Source organism: Melopsittacus undulatus, chromosome 3, assembly GCF_012275295.1.
Source record: "Melopsittacus undulatus isolate bMelUnd1 chromosome 3, bMelUnd1.mat.Z, whole genome shotgun sequence".
Classification (NCBI taxonomy): domain Eukaryota; kingdom Metazoa; phylum Chordata; class Aves; order Psittaciformes; family Psittaculidae; genus Melopsittacus; species Melopsittacus undulatus.
This window is the reverse complement of record NC_047529.1, coordinates 97,313,882-97,327,906: the sequence shown is the minus strand read 5'-3', so window position 1 is coordinate 97,327,906 and position 14,025 is coordinate 97,313,882. Positions and strand designations below refer to the sequence as shown.

The 14,025-nt window shown below is 37.7% G+C and overlaps 1 protein-coding gene across 4 annotated transcripts in view; it reads left to right on the top strand.

The window, feature by feature from the left end:
- Positions 1–12,835, top strand: part of STRN (striatin) — a 67,615-nt gene extending 54,780 nt beyond the window's left edge. For 2 of the 4 annotated variants that reach the window (XM_034060304.1, XM_031054784.2), the window contains 6 exons: positions 455–576; positions 1,182–1,349; positions 3,549–3,689; positions 5,727–5,831; positions 7,122–7,208; positions 7,295–12,835. In XM_034060304.1, coding sequence (XP_033916195.1) covers positions 455–576; positions 1,182–1,349; positions 3,549–3,689; positions 5,727–5,831; positions 7,122–7,208; positions 7,295–7,464 — 793 coding nt within the window. In that variant the 3' untranslated portion in view covers positions 7,465–12,835. Of the gene's footprint in view, positions 1–454; positions 577–1,181; positions 1,350–3,548; positions 3,690–5,723; positions 5,832–7,121; positions 7,209–7,294 lie in introns of all 4 variants that reach the window. The other 2 variants (XM_031054785.2, XM_013130611.3) reach the window with 1 other exon arrangement.
- The last annotated feature ends 1,190 nt before the right edge of the window (positions 12,836–14,025 follow it).

Below are 14,025 nucleotides of genomic sequence, written 5' to 3'. Positions count from 1 at the left end.
CTAGGTACACCACAGTTTTAAAAAGAAAAGCCTACAAATTATACAGTTCAAGTTTGATTAGGTGTTCTGTTTGTCAGATATGTGCATTTGTAGAATGAAGCTGTTTGCAGTGAATCTATTGAACTTGTGTCACAAAGGAGCCTTAGAGCTTTAAAAAAAAGGGGAAAAAAAACTGTTTACGCAAAATAACACAGCTTGTATTTGGAGGTGTGACACTTACCATATTTTATGTGCTCAATGATTAAATTGTCCTAGTTGTAGATACGTTATCAAATATCACAAAGTTTTTTTTGTGGAAAGTGTTGTAGCATATGATCTAACTGTGGAGAATTTTTTGTTGCAGTCCATGCAGCAAGTGAATTCTAACAGAGTAATTTTAAGAGTTTGTTGACATTGCTTTACACGTAATTAAAACATTAACCATCAGTGTTTCTTTTGTGGGGGTTTCTTCCAGTGGACCAGTGCTCTGTGTGGTGATGAGCAGTAATGGAGAACAGTGTTATAGTGGGGGAACAGATGGCCTCATCCATGGCTGGAATACAACTAACCCGAACATTGACCCCTATGACTCTTACGGTACGTTGCTGTCACACACATCAGTGAAATAATACATTTAGTGGCATTAATGTTACGTGGCTAAAACAGTATAACTTGTAGGTAATGCTTCTTTGAAAATTTAATGTTGACTTCAATTACTTAAGTAAATTTTTGTTTTAATACTGATGCTGGGTTGAAAAAGTACAGGACTAAACCTGTTACTTGGCAGAACAGCAAATGTGTATTTTAATATTCACTCATTGTAGCTTCAGATGCAGTTGGCCTTAAAGCTGGCTTTTGGAAGAAAGGAACTGATGTGCCATTAATGGTTGTTTGAAAGTGAACTTTAAAATCCAAGAACGTTTTGCCAAGTTTGATACTGTCCCTTCTGCTGAAACATTGGTTTGTTCCATTAGTTTTAAATTGGATAAGAGAATGCCATGTATGATGATGAAATTCGTAACTGAGAGTTCTGTATTGTTATGTTATGACTTCTGTATTGATATTGGTCTTGGGGTTTTTGTTTCATTTTGTTTTGTTTTTATGGTTGGCTCTTTAAGGTTGATTCATGAACAACAAGGTACAACTATTGATTTAATTCAAATCTTGTTTTGAAATGTGTTTTGTTGTGTTTTTTTTCACAGATCCTTCTGTTCTAAGAGGTGCTTTTGTAGGCCATACAGATGCGGTGTGGGGTCTGGTTTACAGTGGAGCACACCAGCGTCTGCTGTCCTGTTCAGCTGATGGCACTATACGTCTATGGAAAGCTACAGAAATTGCTCCAGCTCTCAATATATTTAATGATAATCAAGGTACAGAAAACTGCCCTACCTTGAAGTTCGTGCGCATCACTGTGCAGACTGCCATAATTTTTGCTATGGAATAGAAATTCTTCTTGCTTGTTTTGCTGGATTTTATATCTTTGATTGTTTTGGGAGAAGAGTAAATTTGGGTCCCTTCTTTGACACCAGTGGAATGGATACCTACATGCAGTGTAATGATCTAAAAGCCAATTGCAGATGATCTGCTGATGTTAATAGAACCATGGAGTATATGATATTAACTCTGTAGGTCTGATTCAAACTGAGCTTCCATTAAGCTCTTGCTTTTGATTTGTTCAGAATAAAAAGCCCTCTCTTCCCCCAGAAGAGGTTTGGAGTAGCCAGTGCTTCAACTCTGGCCACTGTCATTGTACCTTCCAGATTCCTTCCTTGTGCCTCTAACAGAGGGATTCCAGTTGAATTTGAGTTTGTGCTTTAACTAAATGGCAATAACATAGTCATCTTAAACACTAATAGTTGAAAAAACTTAGTCCTTTGGATTTAGTTACTGAAATGTCATGCACAAATGAAAAACTTATTGTTTAGAGCCTTTTTTCTTGAAGTCACTGTCTTGAGTAAGTGTTCTAGAATGAGCACATTGACATTGCCAGTCTCCCTTTGAGTTGATGGTCCTAAAGGCATCCCATGAATTGAGTCAGTTCCTTGGCCCTTCAGAACAGCTTTCGTCAAAATGAACTTTGGCATAACTGAACTATCTTATTGAATTATGGTGTAAACCTGGTCAGATGTGCCATTACATGTGCCATGTGTTGAAACAGACTAAGCAAAATAGAAACATTTCATGCATTTTAGTTCTTGAAGAACTCTATTTGCAAAGGTTTGCAGGGTTTGTCAAAAACAGCTGGTTTGCTGCTAGATTGTCTACCTGTCTACTTTGAAAACTCACTGGTAGTGGGTTTTGTCTGTTTGTTCTGGGTTTCTGTTTGTTTATTTGTTTCTTTTTTATTTGTTTGTTAAATTAAAGGGGCAAGGGAAGCAGTCTTGCCTGTCATTCAACTGGAATGAAAGCCTGTTGTTGAAATTAAGGGATCCTCCATTGAAACTGAGCTTTCCTATGGCTTATTGAGAACTTTGCAACTCTAAAAAAGCTAGCAGTTGTCACTTAAGTCCTTTAGATTAACCACTGTAGGCTTACAAGGAAGTTGCAGGTAAGCAGGCATGGCAGTGGTAGAAAAGGTGACTTCAAAATATACATATTTTCTTCTCATCTCACACAAAGCCTTTGGGCTGTTTCTGAAATACTGTAGATATGTACCACCATTCTTGAGCAACATTGCTGAGGCTGTGTGTACAAGAGAGATGTTTCTCCCATAGGGTAAGAGATAGGTGATGATATTGTGTTATCTGGATCTATAAATATTAACTTGCTTAACTTTCAGTGTCTCTTTCTCCACCTCTTCCTGCACCTCTTCCTCCTCTTCCTCCTGGCACCTGTTGCAGCCGCTGTTCTTTCACATAGCAGGTGGTGAACAGGCCAGTCAAGGAGAAAAATCCTAAGTGATATTTCCTATACCCAAGCTCTACTGATTTGGCCTTCTGTCCTGTAGTGTTCAGATAGCTAGAGTGTAAAGAGATTGGATGTATACCATAACAGGCAGGATTGATGAGGCTTTATGAGTTTATTTTGTATTTATGTAACTTTACATACTGACAGTATTAGATTATAAACTTTGCACCTGGAAAGCTTTGGGTTTTTTTTAAGCTCTGAATTTGCCCAGGTTAACATTAATGTTAATTGTCTGTCCTGCCAGTAGTTTTACCACTTCAGTTTCACACCCTTTTACTTGATGCAATGGAGCTGTGTTTGAGAATTGCCCTTACAGTTAAAGGAAGGCAGAGGAGGAAGGGAGTTCTTACTTTCTTAGTTTCAAAGTAGATTTTTGTCCACAAGCAGTTCCGGATACAGCATCTTAGTGAAAAACATTGTTGATATGCTTGTCAGAGAAATAGGATTACAATAGTGATTATAGAGGGCAGTCTATTTAGACTGGCATAATGTAGATTTTAAAATGCAACATTTCTTCTCACAGATATTTGATATAGACCTTTTGATATTAAAGTGCTTACTGGGTGGGTTTGTTTGTTTGTGTGTGTGTTTTGCTGGGCTTTTTTGTTGTTTTCTCTACACCAAGTAAATATTATGAAAAGATTCTCTACATTTTTTTCCAGAAATGGGAATTCCTTCATCAGTAGATCTTGTGAGCAGTGACCCAAGTCTCATGGTAGCATCATTTAACAGTGGACACACTTGCATTTTTAACATGGAGACACGGCAACGAATTCTTACCCTGGAGTCCAGTATGGATACTAGTATGTATCGAATTAAAAACAAATCCCCCCCAAAATTTCTTGTTTAAGGTTGATGCTGTTGGTAGTATTTTTGGTGTTACCAAACAAATAGGCAGTGCTGTGGTAAATTATAACATAAATTATGTTACAGGCTGTATTTGAGCTGTAACAGTAAATTACTACTACTACAACAGACCTAGTGGGTATCTCAGAAGAGTGCACATACTTTTGAAAGGAGGTAGAAGAAACAAACCCACACTATCTGAATTCCTCTTCCAGGAACAGTAGCACAAGGAAAAGTGCAGGTCTCTGATACAGCCCAATGATCTTAGCAGCTTCAAGATTTCCATTCTCTCTTTAGTCCAGAATTGTAAGATAAAAGTAATATCAGGAAAATCTAAAGTTGAATTTATTAAAAATGTGGAGGTGTGTGCATGTATTCTTTTTTATTTTTCCTCAGATGTATCCCTCTTCTGAATTATATGCACACTTTTAGCTCATTTGCAGTTGGGCTTTAGTTGAAGTTTTCACTGTATGAGAAAAGCAAAGCTTCAGTGGAAGACTATTCACCTGCTTTTGATCAGGGCTGAGGCCAATATCAGAAGTTTTAGAGGAAACTGACATGATAGAGACCAGAATGAGCTGAAACATGAAGTTTCACATTCAGGCCAAAATGGTAACCTGGTAACAATAAAAGATTTCAGTCTTTTTTAAAATTTTGATAATTCTTCCATCTAAAAGTTTTATGTCACTCAGTTCTACTATTAATTTTTTTTTAAAGGGAGCAAGTCCTTCTTGTTGGCTTTGCTTGTCTGTTTTAAAATAGTTAAATGACTCTCATTTTATGAAAGGGAATGGAAAGTGCCATCTCCCTTTGTTATATAACCCCTTACTGTGTAGAATTTAATTTTTTTGTCCCTGTCTGAAAGAACAGTCTTGGATCAGTTATCTCTGTTCAGTGGAAGAAAGTTACCTTTGTTCTTCCCCATTCCTCCTCCACTGTATATAAGCTTCACTGTGCTTGGCATGCTAAAACTGTGAGGATAGCAGGTTGTAATGCAGTCTCATTTCCTCTTAGTAATTTTAGGTGGGTTTCTTAATATGAATGTGGTTTTTCCTTAATTCACACTTTTATAATTGTTAAGTGTCCCGTGGATGCTGACACTACTTGACAGTTCAGATTTTCATAGATGGATGTAAATTTAAGTCTTTACTACCTTACTAGCAAGTTATTGTACAGTAGTATTTTGTTTTTTTAGTAAGAATTTAAATTAGGCAATATGAGTGTTCTTTGGCAGCAGTTTAACTAAATATAGTCAACTCCCACATGAAGGAAGATAATAATATTTCGATGTTCTGCAGTGTGGCTATTTGTGTTTTTAGGGTAATCTCTGCCTCTTAAGACCATTTTTGCACTACAATCTGCATCACAGCGATGCCTAGATTTCTAATCAGAAAACTGCTGTAATTTGTTGTGGCGTGTGTGTGTGTATGTATATGTCAGGATTCTTGAAGGCTAGCAAAAATTGCCCTCATGAATTGTCTAGCATCCTTTTCTTCAATAAGGATTTTAATCCATATGTATCAGATAATAGTAGGTGGGTTTTTGTTTGTGAGAATGAGGGCATGGGATCTTGTTTGCTTGGAAACACACTGCCTGCAGTGTTAATTTTATTTTATTGGCTGTGTGTTATGAAAAAAGTTGGGCTTGGCAAGAGGAATATGGAGGTAGGGAAGTGCACATAAGGTATTTTTACTCAGTTTTTGGCTTCATGGTCTTGCCTGATGCTGCCATCTAACACCATGGCCAAAAGTTGGACCTTACTTGTTTGTATATACACTCGTAGATATGGTTTATGTATGCCTCAGTATGTGCGTAATTTGGAAAGTATTTTAGAGTAAACCACATTACAGAAGGTGCTAGCTGAGAGTTTCCATTACATAAAGGTAAGAATTATTTTGCAAATAAGTTTGATTGCATAACTACTTCTTAGTAGCAATCTTTCAAAGAACTTAGCAATTTACATGTACTGGGATGTGTGGGTTTTTTCTTAGCAGTCAGCTCCTCCTGTCAGATAAACAGAGTCATCAGCCATCCAACTCTTCCAATTAGTATCACTGCCCATGAAGACAGACACATCAAATTCTACGACAACAATACAGGTATGCTCTCTTCAGCAGGCCCTAGTCATAGTGGCTGCATAACATAAAATGTAAGCAGAATTTCATTATGATTAATATTACTTACATAAATGCTGAGGGGTATTGAGAATTCACTAGTCTCAAATAGGATCACTGTCATCACCAGTAGAGCCCAAAGATTGGCAGCCTACTTAAAACTATATTGGCACAGTGATAAGGAATCTGTGTCATTCTCTGTTCTATTAAAATGCCTTCTTTATGTGGGTTACCAGTTTTTAACATCAATGGCACCTTTTTTAAAATCTTAATGATTTATGTTCATGTTTATTTGTTGTGTTCTCTGTGTTATTTCGATCTGAGGACAGGAAGCTCTGGCACTCATTTAGTGCTTCCAGGAACTCTGCCTGCTACCTTGGAGGTAGAAGTTCCCTTGTAGGCGTCATTCTCACTTTGATCCACTGTGTTTCTTCAATTCTCTCACTTCTGCAGACACAGCTGGACAGCTTATAACAGTTTTTTGCTTTTGTAGTGAGAATCACACTGAGATGTCTAGTTATAAACTTCTTGGGGTTTAAAAGACATTTTGGTAGGAATGGTATAATCAATCAGGTGTCAAATCATAATAATCTATTTTGTGACAGATCACACTATCTTAAATTTAGATCTTTCGGTATTGTTGATTTTAAGTTTGTCTTTTAAACTCAGAAGGAACCAATAAAAGCTGAGAAAAAAAGCTGAAATAGCTGTTTTGTTTGATGATGTATTTTTGGAAAAAGTAGTAGAGGAAATGGGTGCTCTTTTTTTTTTTCCTGTTCAAGTATCTTCTGCAATGAAACCCCCACATTTGATCCATGATTTAATATTTTTAACATGAACTCATTAGTGTAATTGTAATAAGTTGTAATAGAATATTCATTATGAGTTGACTAAATTTTCCGATATTCTTATATCTATTGCTTATTAGTACACTCGGCCCCTGACCTCCTTCCCAGTCAAGATCGCACTCTTGAATTCTTTTAATTTATTTAAGAGGCAAATATTTAAAATGCACAGTGATTGCAGCTTCATGGTGGTTTTGCAGACATAAAACAAAGATCTAACAGAACTAGTGATATTGGTACTCTGGCTCTCCTGGGCCTGTAAATAATTAAAAGAATGACTTATTGCATAATTTTAATGATTCAGGAATGGGACATGATCTTGTATTCAGAATGTGAGCTGTATTAGATTTTAAGCAGTAAATACAGATAACAAAGTGGATTGCAGAAAATAACCTAAAATAACCAAAATAATTTTTTTTTTCCTCCAAAGGAAAACTGATCCACTCCATGGTAGCTCACTTAGATGCAGTTACAAGTTTAGCTGTTGATCCTAATGGCTTGTATTTGATGTCTGGCAGTAAGTACATTCAGATTTCATTTTCTTTTTCTCATAATGTTGGCAGACATGACAATTGTAAAGAAAACTGTTTATCCTTTCTTTAGGTCATGACTGTTCGATTCGCTTGTGGAATCTTGAAAGCAAGACCTGCATCCAGGAATTTACTGCTCATCGTAAAAAATTTGATGAGTCCATTCATGATGTGGCATTCCACCCCTCCAAATGTTATATTGCCAGTGCAGGAGCAGATGCCCTGGCTAAAGTGTTTGTATGACAGAGTGCTTCCCTTTCAACTCTAGCTTTGTATATATTTAACCAGCTGCATAAAAGAGAAGAGAAGGGCGTGAGTCCTCTTACCCTGCCCTGTAATTCAGAGAATGTTTGTAAGTGTTTAGTTTTGCAGGGTGCTGTTTTCTAAATTGAAGTTTGTTCTGGTTTCTGTGAGCTCAGCTGGTGCTGAGAGCTTGGAAACTCTCAGTTTCAACTGTTAAAAATCAAAAGAAATGCTTTTATTTCAGATGGTGTGAATTTTCGTCCAGGCAGGCCTTGGGTGAAACTAGGTCTATGTATTATCTTATTAATAAAATGGAGTACTGGAAAAAAGGGGTCTAATTGCATCAGGGAGTAGGAAAAGAGGGAAACTTCCTAGGATTCTGCTCATTGAGGAATCTAAATGTACTTAAATCACCTGGAAAAAGTAATTTCACATGCTCATTTCTGTGTCATGTGAGAGGCACTTTGTCATCCCTTTGGTATTAATAAAGTAGATCTTGTTCAGACACCAGTAATGGATAGTTAATCTCAGCCACGTGGCTGCTAGCCTAAGATAAATGCAGTTAAAGGAAAGCAAATTACTAACATAAATTAATGCAGTGAAGTTTCTGTTGCATCTTTTGTGTCATACAGGAATTATTCAGTTTGCAAAAGAAATATATAATTGTTTTTAAAACTGTATTAGCATGTGGCTAGAAGCTGAGCCTTTAGTCTATTCCCAATTAACAACAGCAGACTGAAGCAGTCTGTATATACTGTAGTAGCAGATTTAACTTATTCAGATTTATAATGCTGTTTATTCTTGGAGATCTGGCACAAGAAATTATCACAAAGCTTTCCGAAAAAGCTGTCCTACAACTTAACTATCAAATATTCATCTCCTCTTTCTGTTCCTGTTAAAAAAGGGTATCATTCTGGGCATTAAGGGTAACAGTGAAATACTTCTTTTGAAGATTAAGCCTATACCTGATGTTTTGTGTGAGTCCTACTAATGCAGTAGGTGGGAACTGTACAAAGTTCCATCAAGTTGAGATATTTTGCTACTTCTAGGAGTATTTCCCAGCTTCACCGTTTCTGCAACTTTTTAATTTGTATGCTTTGCTGGGTGTATCATGCCATTGATTAAGTTATCTGTGTCCCGTCTTACTTAGCGGGTGTGTGGGGGAGGTTACCTTTTACAATACCCTGCGTGGTTCGTGGGAGAAACCACAGGCGCTCCAGAGGTTGAAAATGAAAGAACTCATTTTATTGTAAAACTTCCCTAAACTGTGTCAGGAGGAACAAAAGTCTTGGCAAGTTCTTATTCTTATGAAAGATCCAAAGTAGAGTGAGAAAAGGAGAAAGAAAAGGAGGAGACAAAATAGAGAGATAGGTTTACCACCCCATGGATCTAGTGACGTCTTCTCAGTCAACGAGTTGAAGTGCTTTTAGTCAATGAGTTCGCTGAAGTCCAGGATGGAGGAGCACGCCACACGACTGAAGAATGATTGCTTTCTTATAGGATCAGGTTCCTTGGAATCCTCCCACAGATTCATCTGCATGCTTGCCCATGAGTTGTGAGCTATTCTGGAAAGTTCCTGATGGTGATAGGGGTATGTGGTAAGTCCCCAGATCCGGTTAAGTCTGTACTTCGACGAGTGCAGGCTCAGTGCCTTGTAGCACTGTCTTTGGGCTGTTTGTTGCCTAAGTAGTTAATATCCACAGCTTTAGGGTAGCCAATACAGGAAAATACCCCCATCTTCATGGACTTTGTCCAGGACTTTGTCCTGGTTCCCTGACAGTTCGGTCAATCACAAGATGCCCAAGAACAAAGTGAAGTGTTACCTATGTTCTATGTGAATGTCAGGGAGGGAAGGTTTTGTCTCCAAAAATCAATATGAGTTTCCTCATAATAGGCAAAATGGGTATTAGGTAATCCCAGAGAAAAATTTTCTCCAGAGCTTTCAGTTGTTTCCACCTTGTCCTTGACCAAAAGATGGTCAGCCTTCAGTTGAATATAGGTGTAGTCCTTGAATTTCCAAACTAGAGGAAGAAGGACACGAGACCTGTCTGTTTGTTAGTTATGAGTCAGATTGAAAGACATAATGATTGGTGTTACAAAAGATCTCAAGCCCTGCTCAGAGGGAGCTGGAAGAGTTACACAGGTACTTTGGTCCTATTCCATATTCATACAAATCTCACACTATATAGGGGAATCCTCTCACTGTGATTCCTATGTACACAAGACAAATCACACAAAGTAGTGATTGCAGCAAACCTACATACATACTGTAAAGTAATTTTTAAACTAAGAACTATATAATCGATTGATAGGATCCTAACAGTAACACAGATGTTTGAAGTGGACTTTGTAATTCAGTAGATTCCTCTACCTGCAGTAGAAAACAAAGAAGAACTGGGTCCTTTCAGAACCAAGGGAACTTCTCCCAACTGGTGGCATGTCCACCAGTACTGGTTGGCCTGGATAGTATGAGGAGTTCTTAGGATCATCTGTTTCTCTGTTCTTGGGAAGGATGTGGGGAGCCTTATGGCAAAGTGCCGTGAGTCATGGACATGCCACCTATTGTTCACTTTTGTCACCGCATCCCAGAGTCAAACAGACCGCCCTGGGTCTTGGGGTCTTAGTCTCCAGAGAACCTAAAGTGTATTGCAGTTCCTTTTTACTTTGCTCCTGTATTGTAGATACAGCAGTAAGGAGGCCGGTGTTTGCATTCAGGCAGCGATGAGTCAATGGTCAGTTGCCATTTTCCATTTGGTTTACAAACTCGCCATACAGGAGAGTTGTAAAGTGAGTGGGTTTGGATGACATGACGGGGGGGATCCCCTCTCTTGGACCCAGTGGTAAGTGGTGCAGCTTTACATTTACAGCCTTGGATGAGGGAAGTTTGGGAGCAAATTCCAAAAAAAAATCTCCATTTATTCCCCTTAGAATCCATCCGAGCTTTCCCTTTTACTAGATCTAGCCCCAGTATACTGGTGGGGAACATGCCCAATATCAGGATAGTCTCTGGAGGAGTGGAGTCACCAAGTAACTAACATTTTATCCAAGCTGTGGGTTGGTGTTTAGAGTATCCTAACACATCAGAAACTTGTTTTTTGTCACGCCACCACTCTGCTTTGCTGTCTCAGCATTTAGAGCTGATGTTTGGACTCCCATATCTTCTACAAAGGCCACAGCATAAAGTTTTAAAGAATCGGCTAGTCCTCTAATCAGAGGAGTCATCAGGATTAGCCATAAGCAACAGGGGGGAAGGTTGCTGAGGTGTAAGCAGTCTGTCATGTGTTAACTGAAGGCAAACTGCTTTCTGTATACTTTCAGTAACTGACCCGGACCAGGGGTAGGTGTGGATATGGGGTTTCCCTGTTCTGTGGATCTAGTTCTTCTCCCCAGTATGCCATACACAGGGCCAGGAACCATGGTTTCCTAATATAATCTACTGTTAGAAATACTCATAGGCCCCAGTATTCCTGAGCTGCTGCTTCTTCTGAGAGCTTAATCCTGTGCCCTCCAATCAGGAAAACCCTCCATGCATACTATGTTTCAGTTTACCTGCCTGCTATGTTTTTCCTGTAACTTAGCCAATTCAGTGGCACTACAAGGTATTGCCTTTACAGTGACAGTAGGCTTGGTGCCCTTGCTCATCATCAGAAACTATTTCAGTTTTAGTGAGTGGTTTAAGTTTAGGGTTGGAAAGTAACTCAGTCCTGGCTGCTTTTAGACCTTTCCAGGGGTAATGAGACACAACTTCACTGATTGAGGAGATTGGCCTGCATAGCAAAGGAATCAATTCTAATAGAGTCTCATTATGTTCTTTTTCAATTTGGTTAACATTATGCTTATCTTTCTGATGGCTATTAAGGCTGCCTCTAACATAGCGCAAATCACATCTTTTCGCTTTCCAGGTTTTGTTCGATTTTCTTTTGCCAAGTCCTTTATTCTTCCTGCCACAATTGCCAGGAACCTGCCAGTGTTCCTCAGCCCTGCTTACCCTCCTCAGGGTCAGGCAAGCCTTATAACTCTTCAACAAATCTAATAATGGGGAGCAGTCAAAGTCAGGCATTTCCTGGGTTGCCATGACCCTCAGCTGGAGATTTTGGCTTCAACCAAAAATCAGTTCTTCTTTATCTGACACTCTGACCGTTATCCCCTTAAAAAAACCAACCTCTGAACTGCTTCTCACAGAGTATCCTGCTGACTATGCCAATGTTAATGTCCTGTCCTGCTCGGCAGGTGGGTGTGCTGTTCACAGAGCTGTTTCACAGCCTGAAGAATGAGTGTTTCTTGTAATTACTCAACAGATGTGATTTGTTTATGTATTCAGAGCTTCTCTGTTGATTTGAATGACAACTTTTAATGCAATCTTTTGGTCTTTTATACCTTCTTAAAGAAGGTGAGTGGATTCTTTTCTGTGTCATCATCAGAGTTACTGCTGCTCATAAGCCTGAAGTTGGTGTTTTTCTAGTGGGAGTGGAAGACAGAATTTCTGCTACAGATAATTTCTGATGTGAGTAGGAAAGAGCCCAGTGCAAGTCTTCCACATACCAGCCTAAGGTTAAGACTGGAAAATGATGAATAAATCTTTACCTTTAAACTGACACTTTTAAAAAAGGAATCATTGAATCATGGAAAGATATCAACATAGAGTTTGACTGTGTTGTTTTTAAAGTGGCATTTGGGAATGGGACCACATTTGAAACTGATCTCAGAGTTTAAATCAACTGTATTATTTAGAATAAAAGGGTGACCTGTGCTGTTTGAGCCTGCAACACATTATATTTACTGCTAAAATATCCTGGAATACCTTTTATTGCTCAGAATATTCAGATATGTCCCTTCATGATATTGATATGCAATATATTTCCATAGATGGGATTAGAACTTTTACCAAGAAACAGATGACTACAGTAGTAATTCAGATTATTTAGTTTTTATAAAGAGTTTTGGTTATTATAGAAAGGGGAAACTTTGCTGCAAAACTGAGCATTCAGCTTTGAGAGTTCTGTGTACTTGACTCATATTCTTTCAGTGTCATTTCTTTTTGAAGAGGAAATTAAAAAGATTTATTTGAAAAATTCTAAAAGTTATGTATATTATATATGTGTATATATATTGTAAACATGTATTAAATGTGTCTAGTAAGGGAAGACTCCATGGGTGCATTTTAATGTTTTGGTATTAAGAGTTCTCTTGAGTTTGTGTATACAAAGGATAATGGTGTGAGTATGAAATGAATGTTGTGCTTTTGCTTACACGATATGATACGTAGTTACAGTTGTTTAAATTGCTGTACATAAAACTAATAGGCCAGCATGCTTGTTTTTAAAGACTGTCATTCTGATTGCAATTGGAATGTAAGAAGTGGCTGTTCAAATGTGAATTGAAAGGTGTTTCCTTTTCACTATTGAGCGCATGCTCAACCTGAAAAGTGATTTTTTTTTTTTTTTAAACTGGCAATAGCTAGGGGATGAGGTGCCTTTAAAAAACATAACAAAACAAATGTAGCCTTACAAAGAGGTTATGGAGTATATATATTTTTGTGCTGGTCTTCATAATTGATGTCAATGTCTTTTTACTGTACTTGCTCTCACATACTTGTAGGACTGCAGGGTACTGTGCATGAGCCTGTCAGATCTTCTGAACATCATCATAGGACTTAGGGATCAAAAAATTACTTAGGTTATCTGATCCATCTGCTTGCTAAAGCAGAATTGTAAACTTGTGCATTTTAACACTGTCTTAGCCAGTGAGGTTTTATATATGTTCTAAACAATTAAGCTTCCTTTCAAGGATTAATTATGTCTCATTGACAGGAGTATTTACATGATGTTTAGTAGTTCTTTTTTGTAACCTCATGGCAGTATTCCAAGCCATATTTTGTGCCATTTTATGTATTCCTTATTGTCTTTGTAATTTGGAACTTAAGTGCATGCACTGGTTCTAGCTGTGTATTTTCATTGCTTTCCACTTTCTTCAAGCTATTTTTAGTCTCTTCTTTTTACACAACTTTTTCTTATTTTCATCTTTTTAGTTCAGTTCTCCCTTTCTTGGTGCCCACAACACCATTCCATGTGCATGGTTTGTTGGACTTGGCATAAAGGTCATCTGTTAAGTGTGGGTTTAGTTTGTTGTTTTTTTTTCCTCTCTAACATGATGGTTTTGTGTAGGAATACCAAACTTTTGGTCTTCTAACTAGTGTCTCACAAACCCAGATTGTATTTCTTTATTTCTGACAAGTGTTTTAAATAACTTTGAGCATTGTTGCTTCTCAAATTTCTTCTTTACTTTCACTATATTGTTATGATTCTTTAGAAGCTAGGTACTTCATTCCTCTTTCATTATTCTCGAGCTTTTAAGGCACTAAATTATTTCCTTTTTTTTTTTTTCTTTTATGTGCATTTCTTTCTGGTGCAATGTAATTGGTAACTTTCATGAATGTGATGCATACATCTGTTGAAGATGTAAATGACCCTGGACCTAAGGCTTATTCTTGCAAAACAAGCATTCTTGTGCAACATCAGTATATGATATTTTACCATTACTATTTTTCCCTTATCTAATTTG